Genomic DNA, 20,418 nt, shown 5'->3' on the forward strand with positions numbered 1-20,418 from the left:
TCTTTCAACCAATCATCAGTCACTTGTGTCAGTGCAGTAGATGTTGAGTACCCTTCTTTATAAGCATGCCGAAAGACTGTTGTTAATTTGTTTACAGAGAAATAGCATTGTATTTGGTCAAACACATCCCCCCCCCCCCCAACAGTTTTCTAAGAGCTGGCAGCAAGCTGATTGGTCTGCTGTTAGAACCATTTTAAAGGGCTGCTTTACCTCTCTTGGGTAGCGGAATGACTTTGTCGTCAGGCCCGGACGGAAGACAGACTTCCCTCTAGATTCAGATGAAAGATATGACAGATAGGAGTGGCTGTAGAGTCACTTACCATCTTCACTAGCTTTCCTTCTAAGTTGTCAATGCCAGGAGGTTGTTCCACATCTCCCAGACTAAATTTACAAAATTATAACTTGCAATGCTTTCCTTTTCATTATTAGTTTTTTAATGCATGAGCACAATTGCTCACTGGCATTTCCCTCAGTTTTCCCACTTTGCCAATGAAATGATCATAAACATAATTGGCAACATCAAATGGTTTTGTGATGAATAAGCCATCTGGTTCAATGAAAGATGGAGTGGAATTAGTCTTTCAACCCATAATTTAATTTAAAGTACTTTTTATATCGTTGATCTTGGCTTCATAATAGTTACTTCTTCTTTTGATGCGTGGAGTCGTATAATTTCTCAATTTGCAGTAAATCAGCCAGTCAGATGTGCAGCCAGACTTATCAGCCACTCCTTTTGCCCCCATCTCTTTCAACCATACCGTTTTTTCATTTCCTCGTCAATCCATGGAGCCTTAACAGGTCTAACAGTCAGTTTCTTAACAGGTTCATGTTTAGCAATAATTGGGGAAACAGCTATTTTAATATATTCATCAAGAATAGCATCTGGATGCTCCTTTATTAATCACATCAACACATATTTTTAACAACATCCGCATAAGAGTCACAGTTAAATCGTTTGTATGATCTCTTATATACTATTTAAGGCCCAGCTGTTGGAACTTTGTCTTTCCTGGATATAGCCTCTATATTGTGATCACTGCATCCAATGGGTACGGATACAGCTTTAGAACAAAGTTCTACAGTATTAGTAGAAATGTGATAGATACATGTGGATGATCTTGTTCCTGTAGTGTTTTGTAAACACCCTGGTAGGTTGATTAACCTGTTGGGGCTACAGGTTAGCAATGAACCCCGAGCCGGGATTGCTAACAAGGCTGGAAATTCAAAACATCAAAAATCTAATAATTTCAATTTCTCAAACAATCAACTATTTTACACAATTTAAATGATAAACATCTCCTTAATCTAACCACATTGTTCGATTTTCAAAGAGGCTTTACGGCAAAAGCATAAAGTTAGATTATGTTAGGACAGTACATAGCCACAAAAGTACAAACATCCATTTTCAATTCAAGGTCAGGCATCACCAAAAGCAGAAACCAGCTTGAATTATGCACTAACTTTTGTCAATCTCCATCAGATGACACTCCTAGGACATTATGTTATACAATACATGCATTTTTTGTTCCATCAAGTTCATATTTATATCCAAAAACAGCATTTTACAGTAGCGTGAAATTCAGATTTTTTCTTCTCTGAAATGCTTCCGGTGAACATAACAAAATTACTATTCGAAAACATTGGTAAATTATAATATTGTCATTCAAAGAATAATATATTATCATCTCGTAATTGCTACCGAATGGCCAGATCTCAAAATAACTTTACTGGGAAATCACATTTTGCAATAAACGGGGTGCTATGCTAAGAACAACAGGCTATGCTATACAGTTAGCATCATCTAAAATCGATAATAACATTGTAAATACCCCCTTACCTTTGATTATCTCCATCAGAAGGCACTGCCAGGAATCCCAGGTCCGGAACAAATGTGGTTTCTTTTGACAAAGTTCATAATTTATGTCCAAATAACACCAAGTACTTAGCGTTCATTATGCTCCCACAAAACGTGGTGTGGGGCTGGTAAAATCACGCCGAAAGGCAAAAAAAACCTAGTAAATAATCTATTTATGTTCGTTCAAACATGTCAAATGTTGTTTAGCATTAATCTTTTGGTCCATTTTTAACGTTAAACATCAGTAATATTTTCACACAACCTATCCTATGTCTAGATAAAAAATGATGACAAACTCACGTCTCTCAGATTTATGCGCAGGCGCAAAAAAATGAAGTGATGACATGTCAACTTCCTTGGATTCTAATTTGCTCTCTGTTTATCATAGACGCTTCAAACAACTTTATAAAGATCGTTGACATCTAGTGGAAGCCGTAGGTGTTGCGAAATGAATCCTTTCTCACTATGGTATCTATAAAACAATGACACTAAATAGTACAGTCACAAAATCCACATTTTTTTGGATCTATTTTTCACAGGTTTTTGCCTGCAATATGAGTTTTGTTATACTTACAGACACCATTCAAACTGTTTTAGAAAATTCTGAGTGTTTTCTATCCGAATGTGTTAATAATATGCATATCCTAGCTTCTGAGTTGGTGTAGGAGGCAGTTAAAAATGGGCACATATTTTTTTCAAAATGTCTCAATACTGCCCCCGATCCCCAACAGGTTTTAATAACCTGAACCAGATTACAGGCACTGGTTACAGTAAGAAGCTTCCTCTTGAGCGGACAGCTTGATGAAAACTAGGTGATATTCAGGTCCCCCAGAAAGTAGACCTCTCTGTTTACATCACATACACTATCAAGCATTTCACACATATTATTTAGATACTGACTGTTAGCACTTGGTGGCCAATAGCAACACCCCAAAGGAAAAGGCTTTAGAAGTGCCAAGTGAACCTGCAACCACAACACTTCAATAACACTTGACATAAGATCTCCTCTAAGCATTACAGGGATATGGCTCTGAATATATATATACAGCAACACCTCCGCCATAAGCATTCCTGTCTCTTCTATAGATGTTATATCCTTGTATTGCTGTATCATCAAAGGAATTATCGAAGTGATTCTCAGAAAAGGCTAATATATTAATGTTATCTGATGTTGGCAAGTTATTTATTTCCTGAACCTTATTTCTAAGGCTACATATAGTAATATGGATTATTATCAGCCCTTTCCTGGGTAGCTTCTCACAGACAGACATAATATGGATAAGAACGAACAACGCAAGAGAAACAAATATACATTCAGCTGTGTGTGTGTGTGTGTGTGTGTGTGTGTGTGCGTTGTGCTGCGGGGTTGAAGCTACGAACCCCTAGGTTTGGCTGTCTCATCCCTTCCAGGCTTCTGGGAAGGAGGGTAGGTTGGACAATGAGCCTGTCATAGTGGATATAAGCAATGTCCCCGTCCGCTCTGGCAGCTTTTCATGGCTGGGAGAAGTTATTTCCTCTTCTGTCGCACAGCTTCAGGATTTACACACTGGGTATTTACACACTGGGTCAGGGAAAGGTTGAAAATGTCAGTGAAGTCACTTGCCAGCTGATTAACGTATGCTCTGAGTACCCGCCCTGGTAATCCGTCTGGTCCTGCTGCCTTGGCTGTTTTAGAGAGAGAGGAAACAGCAGACCTACGGACGACTGAGTGAACCTGTCCCCCTCGGACTACAGACGTCACTTTCTGTTCGTAGTATCTGTAGTGTGTAGACTAATGTGTAGTTCATCTCCCCTCAGTAACCACCTGGAGAATGTAGTCTAATGTGTAGTTCATCTCCCCTCAGTAACCACCTGGAGAATGTAGTCTAATGTGTAGTTCATCTCCCCTCAGTAACCACCTGGAGAATGTAGTCTAATGTGGTGTTCATCTCCCCTCAGTAACCACCTGGAGAATGTAGTCTAATGTGTAGTTCATCTCCCCTCAGTAACCACCTGGAGAATGTAATCTAATGTGGTGTTCATCTCCCCTCAGTAACCACCTGGAGAATGTAATCTAATGTGTAGTTCATCTCCCCTCAGTAACCACCTGGAGAATGTAGTCTGATGTGTAGTTCATCTCCCCTCAGTAACCACCTGGAGAATGTAGTCTAATGTGGTGTTCATCTCCCCTCAGTAACCACCTTGAGAATGTAATCTAATGTGTAGTTCATCTCCCCTCATTAACCACCTGGAGAATGTAGTCTAATGTGTAGTTCATCTCCCCTCAGTAACCACCTGGAGAATGTAGTCTAATGTGGTGTTCATCTCCCCTCAGTAACCACCTGGAGAATGTAATCTAATGTGTAGTTCATCTCCCCTCAGTAACCACCTGGAGAATGTAATCTAATGTGTAGTTCATCTCCCCTCAGTAACCACCTGGAGAATGTAATCTAATGTGTAGTTCATCTCCCCTCAGTAACCACCTGGAGAATGTAATCTAATGTGTAGTTCATCTCCCCTCAGTAACCACCTGGAGAAGTCTCTGCAGCTCCTGATGGACAGAGTGGATGATATGAGTCAGGACATTGTCAAGTACAACACCTACAGCCGTAACCTCAGCAAGCAACAGCAGCAGAAACACCAGGTAACACACACACACACACACACACACACAGAGAGAGACACACAGACACATTCTGTTATCATGATGGGAAAATGTAATCAACACACTGTAGTTGATAATGAGATAATCTACTTCCTGGACAGTGATTGTGTTAGAGGGGCGTTATAGAATTAGGTTCAGACCCCGTCCACAGGGAGTCCTCTCCTCCAGAGAGGAACGGGGGGAGGGGATGGTGAATGAAAGAGAGAGACCACTGGGTTTTCATCTAAACTAGTGCACTATTTAAGAGCTCGGGTACTCTTTGGGACTCGTCCTGACTGTCCTGCAGGGAAGCTGCTAAACAGATCCACTATACCAGGGAGACAGAGGTATTATATAATATAACTGTTGATTGATCCAGGGAGACAGAGGTATTATATAATATAACTGTTGATTGATCCAGGGAGACAGAGGTATTATATAATATAACTGTTGATTGATCCAGGGAGACAGAGGTATTATATAATATAACTGTTGATTGATCCAGGGAGACAGAGGTACTATATAATATAACTGTTGATTGATCCAGGGAGACAGAGGTACTATATAATATAACTGTTGATTGATCCAGGGAGACAGAGGTACTATATAATATAACTGTTGATTGATCCAGGGAGACAGAGGTACTATATAATATAACTGTTGATTGATCCAGGGAGACAGAGGTATTATATAATATAACTGTTGATTGATCCAGGGAGACAGAGGTACTATATAATATAACTGTTGATTGATCCAGGGAGACAGAGGTATTATATAATATAACTGTTGATTGATCCAGGGAGACAGAGGTATTATATAATATAACTGTTGATTGATCCAGGGAGACAGAGGTACTATATAATATAACTGTTGATTGATCCAGGGAGACAGAGGTATTATATAATATAACTGTTGATTGATCCAGGGAGACAGAGGTACTATATAATATAACTGTTGATTGATCCAGGGAGACAGAGGTATTATATAATACAACTGTTGATTGATCCACTATACCAGGGATGCCGTCGTGCCTCAGATCAAGTTGGTACAATGTTACACTGTAATGTGAGTGTCCCAGTAGAGGGGTGGCTGCAGTATGGAATGGAGCACTAAATACCAGTTTGTATTACTTGTATAAAACCTAGAAGTAATTTCTCGTATGAAACCTAGAAGCCATTTCTCGTGTGAAACCTGGAAGCCGTTTCTCGTGTGAAACCTAGAAGCCGTTTCTCGTGTGAAACCTAGAAGCCGTTTCTCGTGTGAAACCTGGAAGCCGTTTCTCGTGTGAAACCTGGAAGCCGTTTCTCGTGTGAAACCTGGAAGCCGTTTCTCGTGTGAAACCTGGAAGCCGTTTCTCGTGTGAAACCTGGAAGCCGTTTCTCGTGTGAAACCTGGAAGCCGTTTCTCGTGTGAAACCTGGAAGCCGTTTCTCGTGTGAAACCTGGAAGCCGTTTCTCGTGTGAAACCTGGAAGCCGTTTCTCGTGTGAAACCTGGAAGCCGTTTCTCGTGTGAAACCTGGAAGCCGTTTCTCGTGTGAAACCTGGAAGCCGTTTCTCGTGTGAAACCTAGTTATACATGAATATTGTGGTGATAGTTTCTGGCAGGCTTGACAGGCTTTGTATGTGTATGCAGGTAGCGGTAGTGTCCTAGCATCTACACCCCACCACCAACCTGTCCTCTGCTCTGCCTCCCCAAATGAAAAAGACTTTTAGGTGCTGACGCGCATCACTGATTTCCACTGTCGTATACCAACACACATCACTCCATCCCTGTCTGTCATGTCTGTCGTATACCAACACACATCACTCCATCCCTGTCTGTCATGTCTGTCGTATACCAACACACATCACTCCATCCCTGTCTGTCATGTCTGTCGTATACCAACACACATCACTCCATCCCTGTCTGTCATGTCTGTCGTATACCAACACACATCACTCCATCCCCTGTCTGTCATGTCTGTCGTATACCAACACACATCACTCCATCCCTGTCTGTCATGTCTGTCGTATACCAACACACATCACTCCATCCCTGTCTGTCATGTCTGTCGGATACCAACACACATCACTCCATCCCTGTCTGTCATGTCTGTCGTATACCAACACACATCACTCCATCCCTGTCTGTCATGTCTGTCGTATACCAACACACATCACTCCATCCCTGTCTGTCATGTCTGTCGGATACCAACACACATCACTCCATCCCTGTCTGTCATGTCTGTCGTATACCAACACACATCACTCCATCCCTGTCTGTCATGTCTGTCGTATACCAACACACATCACTCCATCCCTGTCTGTCATGTCTGTCGTATACCAACACACATCACTCCATCCCTGTCTGTCATGTCTGTCGTATACCAACACACATCACTCCATCCCTGTCTGTCATGTCTGTCGTATACCAACACACATCACTCCATCCCTGTCTGTCATGTCTGTCGTATACCAACACACATCACTCCATCCCTGTCTGTCATGTCTGTCGTATACCAACACACATCACTCCATCCCTGTCTGTCATGTCTGTCGTATACCAACACACATCACTCCATCCCTGTCTGTCATGTCTGTCGTATACCAACACACATCACTCCATCCCTGTCTGTCGTATACCAACACACATCACTCCATCCCTGTCTGTCATGTCTGTCGTATACCAACACACATCACTCCATCCCTGTCTGTCATGTCTGTCGTATACCAACACACATCACTCCATCCCTGTCTGTCATGTCTGTCGTATACCAACACACATCACTCCATCCCTGTCTGTCATGTCTGTCGTTATACCAACACACATCACTCCATCCCTGTCTGTCATGTCTGTCGTATACCAACACACATCACTCCATCCCTGTCTGTCATGTCTGTCGTATACCAACACACATCACTCCATCCCTGTCTGTCATGTCTGTCGTATACCAACACACATCACTCCATCCCTGTCTGTCATGTCTGTCGTATACCAACACACATCACTCCATCCCTGTCTGTCATGTCTGTCGTATACCAACACACATCACTCCATCCCTGTCTGTCGTGTCTGTCGTATACCAACACACATCACTCCATCCCTGTCTGTCATGTCTGTCGTATACCAACACACATCACTCCATCCCTGTCTGTCATGTCTGTCGTATACCAACACACATCACTCCATCCCTGTCTGTCATGTCTGTCGTATACCAACACACATCACTCCATCCCTGTCTGTCATGTCTGTCGTATACCAACACACATCACTCCATCCCTGTCTGTCATGTCTCGTCGTATACCAACACACATCACTCCATCCCTGTCTGTCATGTCTGTCGTATACCAACACACATCACTCCATCCCTGTCTGTCATGTCTGTCGTATACCAACACACATCACTCCATCCCTGTCTGTCATGTCTGTCGTATACCAACACACATCACTCCATCCCTGTCTGTCATGTCTGTCGTATACCAACACACATCACTCCATCCCTGTCTGTCATGTCTGTCGTATACCAACACACATCACTCCATCCCTGTCTGTCATGTCTGTCGGATACCAACACACATCACTCCATCCCCTGTCTGTCATGTCTGTCGTATACCAACACACATCACTCCATCCCTGTCTGTCATGTCTGTCGGATACCAACACACATCACTCCATCCCTGTCTGTCATGTCTGTCGTATACCAACACACATCACTCCATCCCTGTCTGTCATGTCTGTCGTATACCAACACACATCACTCCATCCCTGTCTGTCATGTCTGTCGTATACCAACACACATCACTCCATCCCCTGTCTGTCATGTCTGTCGTATACCAACACACATCACTCCATCCCTGTCTGTCATGTCTGTCGTATACCAACACACATCACTCCATCCCTGTCTGTCATGTCTGTCGTATACCAACACACATCACTCCATCCCTGTCTGTCATGTCTGTCGTATACCAACACACATCACTCCATCCCTGTCTGTCATGTCTGTCGTATACCAACACACATCACTCCATCCCTGTCTGTCATGTCTGTCGTATACCAACACACATCACTCCATCCCTGTCTGTCATGTCTGTCGTATACCAACACACATCACTCCATCCCTGTCTGTCATGTCTGTCGTATACCAACACACATCACTCCATCCCTGTCTGTCATGTCTGTCGGTATACCAACACACATCACTCCATCCCTGTCTGTCATGTCTGTCGTATACCAACACACATCACTCCATCCCTGTCTGTCATGTCTGTCGTATACCAACACACATCACTCCATCCCTGTCTGTCATGTCTGTCGTATACCAACACACATCACTCCATCCCTGTCTCGTCATGTCTGTCGTATACCAACACACATCACTCCATCCCTGTCTGTCATGTCTGTCGTATACCAACACACATCACTCCATCCCTGTCTGTCATGTCTGTCGTATACCAACACACATCACTCCATCCCTGTCTGTCATGTCTGTCGTATACCAACACACATCACTCCATCCCTGTCTGTCATGTCTGTCGTATACCAACACACATCACTCCATCCCTGTCTGTCATGTCTGTCGTATACCAACACACATCACTCCATCCCTGTCTGTCATGTCTGTCGTATACCAACACACATCACTCCATCCCTGTCTGTCATGTCTGTCGTATACCAACACACATCACTCCATCCCTGTCTGTCATGTCTGTCGTATACCAACACACATCACTCCATCCCTGTCTGTCATGTCTGTCGGATTTTATATCTGTTCTCTCTCCCCTCCCTCCTCTCTCTCCCTCCCTCCTCTCTCTCGCTCCCTCCCTCCTCTCTCTCGCTCCCCTCCTCCTCCCCTCCTCTCCCTCTCTCCTCCTCTGCTCTCTCGCTCCCCTCCCTCCTTCTCTCGCTCTCCTCTCTCTCCCTCGCTCTCCCTCTCTCCCCCCTCCCTCTCTCGCTCTCTCTCTCTCTCCCTCTCTCTCTCTCCCTCTCTCTCCCTCCCTCTCTCTCTCCCCCTCCCTCTCTCCCCCTCTCTCTCTCCCCTCTCTCTCTCCCCCCTCTCTCTCTCCCCTCCCTCTCTCCCCTCCCTCTCCCTCCTCTCCCTCTCTCCCCTCCTCTCCCCCTCTCTCTCCCCTCCTCTCCTCTCCCCCTCTCTCTCCCCCTCTCTCTCTCCCCCTCTCTCTCTGCAGTATACCCAGCGGCGTCAGCAGGAGAATGCTCAGAGACAGACCAGAGGAGAGACTCCTCTACCAGAGGAAGATGTTTCCAAGATGTTTAAACCACCACAGCCTCCTCCTCGCATGGACACCCTCCTCATCGCAGGTACCCTCCTCCTCCTCCTAGCAGCTACCTATCTGTTCTGTTCTCTCCTCATCGCAGGTACCCTCCTCCTCCTCCTCCTAGCAGCTACCTATCTGTTCTGTTCTCTCCTCCTCGCATGGACACCCTCCTCATCGCAGGTACCCTCCTCCTCCTCCTCCTCCTAGCAGCTACCTATCTGTTCTGTTCTCTCCTCCTCGCATGGACACCCTCCTCATCGCAGGTACCCTCCTCCTCCTCCTAGCAGCTACCTATCTGTTCTGTTCTCTCCTCCTCGCATGGACACCCTCCTCATCGCAGGTACCCTCCTCCTCCTCCTCCTAGCAGCTACCTATCTGTTCTGTTCTCTCCTCCTCGCATGGACACCCTCCTCATCGCAGGTACCCTCCTCCTCCTCCTCCTAGCAGCTACCTATCTGTTCTGTTCTCTCCTCCTCGCATGGACACCCTCCTCATCGCAGGTACCCTCCTCCTCCTCCTCCTAGCAGCTACCTATCTGTTCTGTTCTCTCCTCATCGCAGGTACCCCCACACCCTCCCTCCCTCCTCCTAGCAGCTACCTATCTGTTCTGTTCTCTCCTCATCGCAGGTACCCTCCTCCTCCTCCTCCTCCTAGCAGCTACCTATCTGTTCTGTTCTCTCCTCATCGCAGGTACCCCCACACCCTCCCACTCCCTCCTCCTAGCAGCTACCTATCTGTTCTGTTCTCTCCTCATCACAGGTACCCCCCACCCTCCCTCCTCCTAGCAGCTACCTATCTGTTCTGTTCTCTCCTCATCGCAGGTACCCCCCCACCCTCCTCCTCCTAGCAGCTACCTATCTGTTCTGTTCTCTCCTCATCGCAGGTACCCCCACACCCTCCCTCCCTCCCTCCTCCTAGCAGCTACCTATCTGTTCTGTTCTCTCCTCATCACAGGTACCGCCACACCCTCCCTCCCTCCTCCTAGCAGCTACCTATCTGTTCTGTTCTCTCCTCATCGCAGGTACCCCCACACCCTCCCTCCCTCCTCCCTCCTAGCAGCTACCTATCTGTTCTGTTCTCTCCTCATCACACGTACCCCCCCACACCCTCCCTCCCTCCTCCTCCTAGCAGCTACCTATCTGTTCTGTTCTCTCCTCATCACACGTACCCCCCCACACCCTCCCTCCCTCCTCCTCCTAGCAGCTACCTATCTGTTCTGTTCTCTCCTCATCACGGCCCCTCCCTCCCTACTCCTAGCAGCTACCTATCTGTTCTGTTCTCTCCTCATCACAGGTACCCCCCACACCCTCCCTCCCTCCTCCTCCTAGCAGCTACCTATCTGTTCTGTTCCCTCATCTCTCCATGGTAACTACCTATCTCCTCCTCTGTTCTGTTCCCTCATCTCTCCATGGTAACTACCTATCTCCTCCTCTGTTCTGTTCCCTCATCTCTCCATGGTGTTAGTTACATTCATCTACAGCGTTATAGACTTCATCTGACATCCCTGGCTGCCTGCTGTCTCTCTGATGGTTGGCTTCATCCCAAAATAGCACCCTATTTCCTATATAGTGCACTACATGTGACCAGGGTCCATAGGGACACACCCGTAGAACTCTGGTTAGAACTAGTGCACCACATTAGGGGATAGGATGACATTTTGGGCACGGTTGTTGTCTCCCTTCTGACAACATGCGACTGACTGATTGACCTCCAACGCTGCTAATATGATTCCTGCTGTTATTCATACTGCTGTGTTGTCTGTGTGTTTCTGCCAAACAGGGCAAATTAACAATTACTGCCAGAATGTGAAGGAGTTCACCTCCCAGAACCTTGGCAAACTCTTCATGGCCGAGGCCCTTCAGGGACACAACAGCTAAAGGAGAAGACAGGAGGAGGAGGAGAGAACCCCCCCTTCCACCCAATCAGAATGTGTTCTAAATGGTATCCTATGCCCTTTTTATATAGTGCACTACTGGTCAAAACTAGTACACTATATAAGGGGAATAGGGTGTGATTTGGGATGCCACCCTATGACTGGAGGATTGATGTGATGCTGTTAGATTTGTTAAGAAATTAAAATTATAACGGTGTGACCACCATTTTGTTTTATTAGTTATTAAGAAAACAACATGTTCCAGGTTCTCCAAAGAAGAGTTTTATTTGAATATTATTGTAACTTGAATAAAATCTTTGCATCTCCCCACATTGTTTTGCGCCTCTCTGTGCTCTTTCTATGTCTATTCATGTACAGTGGGGGGGGGGAGAGTATTTGATCCCCTGCTGATTTTGTACGTTTGCCCACTGACAAAGAAATGATCAGTCTATAATTTTAATGGTAGGTTTATTTGAACAGTGAGACAGAATAACAACAACAAAAAATCCAGAAAAAAACGCATGTCAAAAATGTTAATGATTAGCATTTTAATGAGGGAAATAAGTATTTGACCCCCTCTCAATCAGAAATATTTCTGGCTCACAGGTGTCTTTTATACAGGTAACGAGCTGAGATTAGGAGCACACTCTTAAAGGGAGTGCTCCTAACCGCAGCTTGTTACCTGTAAAAAAGACACCTGTCCACAGAAGCAATCAATCAATCAGATCTCAAACTCTCCACCATGGCCAAGACCAAAGAGCTCTCCAAGGATGTCAGGGACAAGATTGTAGACCTACTACACAAGGCTGGAATGGGCTACAAGGCCATCGCCAAGCAGCTTGGTGAGAAGGTGACAACATTTGGTGCGATTATTCGCAAATGGAAGAAACACAAAAGAACTGTCAATCTCCCTCGGCCTGGGGCTCCATGCAAGATCTCACCTCGTGGAGTTGCAATGATCATGAGAACGGTGAGGAATCAGCCCAGAACTACACGGGAGGATCTTGTCAATGATATCAAGGCAGCTGGGACCATAGTCACCAAGAAAACAATTGGTAACACTACGCCGTGAAGGACTGAAATCCTGCAGCGCCCGCAAGGTCCCCCTGCTCAAGAATACATATACATGCCCGTCTGAAGTTTGCCAATGAACATCTGAATGACCCAGAGGACAACTGGTGAAAGTGTTGTGGTCAGATGAGACCAAAATGGAGCTCTTTGGCATCAACTCAACTCGCCGTGTTTGGAGGAGGAGGAATGCTGCCTATGACCCCAAGAACACCATCCCCACTGTCAAACATGGAGGTGTTTTGGGGGTGTTTTTCTGCTAAGGGGACAGGACAACTTCACCGCATCAAAGGGACGATGGACGGGGCCATGTACCGTCAAATCTTGGGTGAAAACCTCCTTTCCTCAGCCAGGGCATTGAAAATGGGTCGTGGATGGGTATTCCAGCATGACAATGACCCAAAACACACGGCCAAGGCAATAAAGGAGTGGCTCAAGAAGAAGCACATTAAGGTCCTGGAGTGGCCTAGCCAGTCTCCAGACCTTAATCCCATAGAAAATCTGTGGAGGGAGCTGAAGGTTCGAGTTGCCAAACGTCAGCCTCAAAACCTTAATGACTTGGAGAAGATCTGCAAAGAGGAGTAGGACAAAATCCCTCCTGAGATGTGTGCAAACCTGGTGACCAACTACAAGAAACGTCTGACCTCTGTGATTGCCAACAAGGGTTTTGCCACCAAGTACTAAGTCATGTTTTGCAGAGGGGTCAAATACTTATTTCCCTCATTAAAATGCAAATCATTTTATAACATTTTTGACATGCGTTTTTCTGGATTTTTTTGTTATTCTGTCTCTCACTGTTCAGATAAACCTACTATTAAAATTATAGACTGATCGTTTCTTTGTCAGTGGGCAAACGTACAAAATCAGCAGGGGATCAAATACTTTTCCCCCCCCCACTGTATATAATTACAGGTCGATCATTACAGGTCAATCAGTGAATACAGCAGGAGGCTTCATACTCATATATACACCGACTGGACAAAACATTAAGAACACATGGTCTTTCCATGACAGCCTGACCAGGTGAAAGCTATGATCCCTTATTGATGTCACTTGTTAAATCAACTTCTATCTGTGTAGATGAAGGGGAGGAGACGAGTTAAAGAAGGATTTTTAAGCCTTGAGATAGTTGAGACATGGATTGTGTATGTGTGCCGTTCAGAGGGTGAACGGGCAAGACAAAATATTTAAGAACCTTTGAACGGGGTATGGTAGTAGGTGCCAGGCGCCCCGGAACTGCAACACTGCTCCCAACAGGTCAACACACTCCCAACAGGTAGATCAGTGGAACACTCTCCCAACAGGTAGATCAGTGGAACACTCTCCCAACAGGTAGATCAGTGGAACACTCTCCCAGCAGGTAGATCAGTGGAACACTCTCCCAACAGGTAGATCAGTAGAACACTCTCCCAACAGGTAGATCAGTGGAACACTCTCCCAACAGGTAGATCAGTAGAACACTCTCCCAACAGGTAGATCAGTGGAACACTCTCCCAACAGGTAGATCAGTAGAACACTCTCCCAACAGGTAGATCAGTGGAACACTCTCCCAACAGGTAGATCAGTGGAACACTCTCCCAACAGGTAGATCAGTGGAACACTCTCCCAGCAGGTAGATCAGTAGAACACTCTCCCAACAGGTAGATCAGTGGAACACTCTCCCAACAGGTAGATCAGTGGAACACTCTCCCAACAGGTAGATCAGTAGAACACTCTCCCAGCAGGTAGATCAGTGGAACACTCTCCCAGCAGGTAGATCAGTAGAACACTCTCCCAACAGGTAGATCAGTAGAACACTCTCCCAACAGGTAGATCAGTGGAACACTCTCCCAACAGGTAGATCAGTGGAACACTCTCCCAACAGGTAGATCAGTGGAACACTCTCCCAACAGGTAGATCAGTGGAACACTCTCCCAACAGGTAGATCAGTGGAACACTCTCCCAACAGGTAGATCAGTGGAACACTCTCCCAACAGGTAGATCAGTAGAACACTCTCCCAACAGGTAGATCAGTAGAACACTCTCCCAACAGGTAGATCAGTAGAACACTCTCCCAACAGGTAGATCAGTGGAACACTCTCCCAACAGGTAGATCAGTAGAACACTCTCCCAACAGGTAGATCAGTGGAACACTCTCCCAACAGGTAGATCAGTGGAACACTCTCCCAACAGGTAGATCAGTAGAACACTCTCCCAACAGGTAGATCAGTGGAACACTCTCCCAACAGGTAGATCAGGTCAACACTCTCCCAACAGGTAGATCAGTAGAACACTCTCCCAACAGGTAGATCAGTAGAACACTCTCCCAACAGGTAGATCAGTGGAACACTCTCCCAACAGGTAGATCAGTAGAACACTCTCCCAACAGGTAGATCAGTGGAACACTCTCCCAACAGGTAGATCAGTAGAACACTCTCCCAACAGGTAGATCAGTAGAACACTCTCCCAACAGGTAGATCAGTGGAACACTCTCCCAACAGGTAGATCAGTAGAACACTCTCCCAACAGGTAGATCAGTAGAACACTCTCCCAACAGGTAGATCAGTAGAACACTCTCCCAACAGGTAGATCAGTGGAACACTCTCCCAACAGGTAGATCAGTGGAACACTCTCCCAACAGGTAGATCAGTAGAACACTCTCCCAACAGGTAGATCAGTAGAACACTCTCCCACCAGGTAGATCAGGTCAACACTCTCCCAACAGGTAGATCAGTAGAACACTCTCCCAGCAGGTAGATCAGTAGAACACTCTCCCAACAGGTAGATCAGTAGAACACTCTCCCAACAGGTAGATCAGTGGAACACTCTCCCAACAGGTAGATCAGTAGAACACTCTCCCAACAGGTAGATCAGTAGAACACTCTCCCAACAGGTAGATCAGTAGAACACTCTCCCAACAGGTAGATCAGTAGAACACTCTCCCAGCAGGTAGATCAGTGGAACACTCTCCCAACAGGTAGATCAGTAGAACACTCTCCCAACAGGTAGATCAGTAGAACACTCTCCCAACAGGTAGATCAGTAGAACACTCTCCCAACAGGTAGATCAGTGGAACACTCTCCCAACAGGTAGATCAGTAGAACACTCTCCCAACAGGTAGATCAGTAGAACACTCTCCCAACAGGTAGATCAGTAGAACACTCTCCCAACAGGTAGATCAGTAGAACACTCTCCCAACAGGTAGATCAGTAGAACACTCTCCCAACAGGTAGATCAGTAGAACACTCTCCCAACAGGTAGATCAGTAGAACACTCTCCCAACAGGTAGATCAGTGGAACACTCTCCCAACAGGTAGATCAGTGGAACACTCTCCCAACAGGTAGATCAGTAGAACACTCTCCCAGCAGGTAGATCAGTGGAACACTCTCCCAGCAGGTAGATCAGTAGAACACTCTCCCAGCAGGTAGATCAGTAGAACACTCTCCCAACAGGTAGATCAGTAGAACACTCTCCCAGCAGGTAGATCAGTAGAACACTCTCCCAACAGGTAGATCAGTGGAACACTCTCCCAACAGGTAGATCAGTGGAACACTCTCCCAGCAGGTAGATCAGTGGAACACTCTCCCAACAGGTAGATCAGTGGAACACTCTCCCAACAGGTAGATCAGTGGAACACTCTCCCAACAGGTAGATCAGTGGAACACTCTCCCAACAGGTAGATCAGTGGAACACTCTCCCAACAGGTAGATCAGTGGAACACTCTCCCAACAGGTAGATCAGTGGAACACTCTCCCAACAGGTAGATCAGTAGAACACTCTCCCAACAGGTAGATCAGTAGAACACTCTCCCAACAGGTAGATCAGTTGAACACTCTCCCAACAGGTAGATCAGTAGAACACTCTCCCAACAGGTAGATCAGTAGAACACTCTCCCAACAGGTAGATCAGTAGAACACTCTCCCAACAGGTAGATCAGGTCAACACTCTCCCACCAGGTAGATCAGTGGAACACTCTCCCAACAGGTAGATCAGTAGAACACTCTCCCAACAGGTAGATCAGTGGAACACTCTCCCAGCAGGTAGATCAGTAGAACACTCTCCCAACAGGTAGATCAGTAGAACACTCTCCCAACAGGTAGATCAGTAGAACACTCTCCCAACAGGTAGATCAGTGGAACACTCTCCCAACAGGTAGATCAGTAGAACACTCTCCCAACAGGTAGATCAGTGGAACACTCTCCCAACAGGTAGATCAGTAGAACACTCTCCCAACAGGTAGATCAGTAGAACACTCTCCCAGCAGGTAGATCAGTAGAACACTCTCCCAACAGGTAGATCAGTAGAACACTCTCCCAACAGGTAGATCAGTAGAACACTCTCCCAGCAGGTAGATCAGTAGAACACTCTCCCAGCAGGTAGATCAGTGGAACACTCTCCCAACAGGTAGATCAGTGGAACACTCTCCCAACAGGTAGATCAGTAGAACACTCTCCCAACAGGTAGATCAGTGGAACACTCTCCCAACAGGTAGATCAGTAGAACACTCTCCCAACAGGTAGATCAGTAGAACACTCTCCCAACAGGTAGATCAGTAGAACACTCTCCCACCAGGTAGATCAGTAGAACACTCTCCCAGCAGGTAGATCAGTGGAACACTCTCCCAACAGGTAGATCAGTGGAACACTCTCCCAACAGGTAGATCAGTAGAACACTCTCCCAACAGGTAGATCAGTAGAACACTCTCCCAGCAGGTAGATCAGTAGAACACTCTCCCAACAGGTAGATCAGTGGAACACTCTCCCACCAGGTAGATCAGTGGAACACTCTCCCAACAGGTAGATCAGTGGAACACTCTCCCAACAGGTAGATCAGTGGAACACTCTCCCAACAGGTAGATCAGTAGAACACTCTCCCAACAGGTAGATCAGTAGAACACTCTCCCAACAGGTAGATCAGTAGAACACTCTCCCAACAGGTAGATCAGTGGAACACTCTCCCAACAGGTAGATCAGTAGAACACTCTCCCAACAGGTAGATCAGTAGAACACTCTCCCAACAGGTAGATCAGTAGAACACTCTCCCAACAGGTAGATCAGTAGAACACTCTCCCAACAGGTAGATCAGTAGAACACTCTCCCAACAGGTAGATCAGTAGAACACTCTCCCAACAGGTAGATCAGTGGAACACTCTCCCAGCAGGTAGATCAGTAGAACACTCTCCCAACAGGTAGATCAGTGGAACACTCTCCCAACAGGTAGATCAGTAGAACACTCTCCCAACAGGTAGATCAGTGGAACACTCTCCCAACAGGTAGATCAGTGGAACACTCTCCCAACAGGTAGATCAGTGGAACACTCTCCCAACAGGTAGATCAGTAGAACACTCTCCCAACAGGTAGATCAGTAGAACACTCTCCCAACAGGTAGATCAGTCGAACACTCTCCCAACAGGTAGATCAGTAGAACACTCTCCCAACAGGTAGATCAGTAGAACACTCTCCCAACAGGTAGATCAGTAGAACACTCTCCCAACAGGTAGATCAGTGGAACACTCTCCCAACAGGTAGATCAGTAGAACACTCTCCCAACAGGTAGATCAGTAGAACACTCTCCCAACAGGTAGATCAGTGGAACACTCTCCCAACAGGTAGATCAGTGGAACACTCTCCCAACAGGTAGATCAGTAGAACACTCTCCCAACAGGTAGATCAGTAGAACACTCTCCCAACAGGTAGATCAGTAGAACACTCTCCCAACAGGTAGATCAGTAGAACACTCTCCCAGCAGGTAGATCAGTGGAACACTCTCCCAACAGGTAGATCAGTAGAACACTCTCCCAACAGGTAGATCAGTAGAACACTCTCCCAACAGGTAGATCAGTAGAACACTCTCCCAACAGGTAGATCAGTAGAACACTCTCCCAACAGGTAGATCAGTAGAACACTCTCCCAACAGGTAGATCAGTAGAACACTCTCCCAACAGGTAGATCAGTAGAACACTCTCCCAACAGGTAGATCAGTAGAACACTCTCCCAACAGGTAGATCAGTAGAACACTCTCCCAACAGGTAGATCAGTGGAACACTCTCCCAACAGGTAGATCAGTAGAACACTCTCCCAACAGGTAGATCAGTGGAACACTCTCCCAACAGGTAGATCAGTAGAACACTCTCCCAACAGGTAGATCAGTAGAACACTCTCCCAACAGGTAGATCAGTAGAACACTCTCCCAACAGGTAGATCAGTAGAACACTCTCCCACCAGGTAGATCAGTGGAACACTCTCCCAACAGGTAGATCAGTGGAACACTCTCCCACCAGGTAGATCAGTAGAACACTCTCCCAACAGGTAGATCAGTAGAACACTCTCCCAACAGGTAGATCAGTAGAACACTCTCCCAACAGGTAGATCAGTAGAACACTCTCCCAGCAGGTAGATCAGTAGAACACTCTCCCAACAGGTAGATCAGTAGAACACTCTCCCAACAGGTAGATCAGTAGAACACTCTCCCAACAGGTAGATCAGTAGAACACTCTCCCAACAGGTAGATCAGTAGAACCCTCTCCCAACAGGTAGATCAGTAGAACACTCTCCCCAACAGGTAGATCAGTAGAACACTCTCCCAACAGGTAGATCAGTAGAACACTCTCCCAACAGGTAGATCAGTAGAACACTCTCCCAACAGGTAGATCAGTAGAACACTCTCCCAACAGGTAGATCAGTAGAACACTCTCCCAACAGGTAGATCAGTAGAACACTCTCCCAACAGGTAGATCAGTAGAACACTCTCCCAACAGGTAGATCAGTAGAACACTCTCCCAACAGGTAGATCAGTAGAACACTCTCCCAACAGGTAGATCAGTAGAACACTCTCCCAACAGGTAGATCAGTAGAACACTCTCCCAACAGGTAGATCAGTAGAACACTCTCCCAACAGGTAGATCAGTAGAACACTCTCCCAACAGGTAGATCAGTAGAACACTCTCCCAACAGGTAGATCAGTGGAACACTCTCCCAACAGGTAGATCAGTAGAACACTCTCCCAACAGGTAGATCAGTAGAACACTCTCCCAACAGGTAGATCAGTAGAACACTCTCCCAACAGGTAGATCAGTAGAACACTCTCCCAGCAGGTAGATCAGTAGAACACTCTCCCAACAGGTAGATCAGTAGAACACTCTCCCAACAGGTAGATCAGTAGAACACTCTCCCAACAGGTAGATCAGTAGAACACTCTCCCAACAGGTAGATCAGTAGAACACTCTCCCAACAGGTAGATCAGTGGAACACTCTCCCAACAGGTAGATCAGTAGAACACTCTCCCAACAGGTAGATCAGTAGAACACTCTCCCAACAGGTAGATCAGTGGAACACTCTCCCAACAGGTAGATCAGTAGAACACTCTCCCAACAGGTAGATCAGTGGAACACTCTCCCAACAGGTAGATCAGTGGAACACTCTCCCAACAGGTAGATCAGTAGAACACTCTCCCAGCAGGTAGATCAGTAGAACACTCTCCCTACAGGTAGATCAGAGGAACACTCTCCCAGCAGGTAGATCAGTGGAACACTCTCCCAACAGGTAGATCAGTGGAACACTCTCCCAACAGGTAGATGAGACTGATTACCCCAATATATCACTCCCTGGTCCTGGGATATTGTGCTAACAGATTACCCCAATATATCACTCCCTGGTCCTGGGACGGGGTGCTAACTGATTACCCCAATATATCACTCCCTGGTCCTGGGACGGGGGGCTAACTGATTACCCCAATATATAACTCCCTGGTCCTGGGACAGGATGCTA

General features: G+C 46.3%; 1 protein-coding gene across 1 annotated transcript in view; it reads left to right on the forward strand.

Moving 5' to 3' along the window:
* The window catches only part of LOC106597250 (eukaryotic translation initiation factor 3 subunit H-like), an 84,927-nt gene extending 72,993 nt beyond the window's left edge, over window positions 1-11,934 (forward strand). The window contains exons 6-8 of the mRNA XM_045696345.1: window positions 4,358-4,478; window positions 9,642-9,774; window positions 11,511-11,934. Of these exons, the coding sequence (XP_045552301.1) occupies window positions 4,358-4,478; window positions 9,642-9,774; window positions 11,511-11,608 (352 nt within the window). The 3' untranslated portion in view covers window positions 11,609-11,934. The remainder of the gene's footprint in view (window positions 1-4,357; window positions 4,479-9,641; window positions 9,775-11,510) is intronic.
* The last annotated feature ends 8,484 nt before the right edge of the window (window positions 11,935-20,418 follow it).

Source organism: Salmo salar, chromosome ssa02 (assembly GCF_905237065.1).
Source record: "Salmo salar chromosome ssa02, Ssal_v3.1, whole genome shotgun sequence".
NCBI classification, from domain to species: Eukaryota; Metazoa; Chordata; class Actinopteri; order Salmoniformes; family Salmonidae; genus Salmo; species Salmo salar.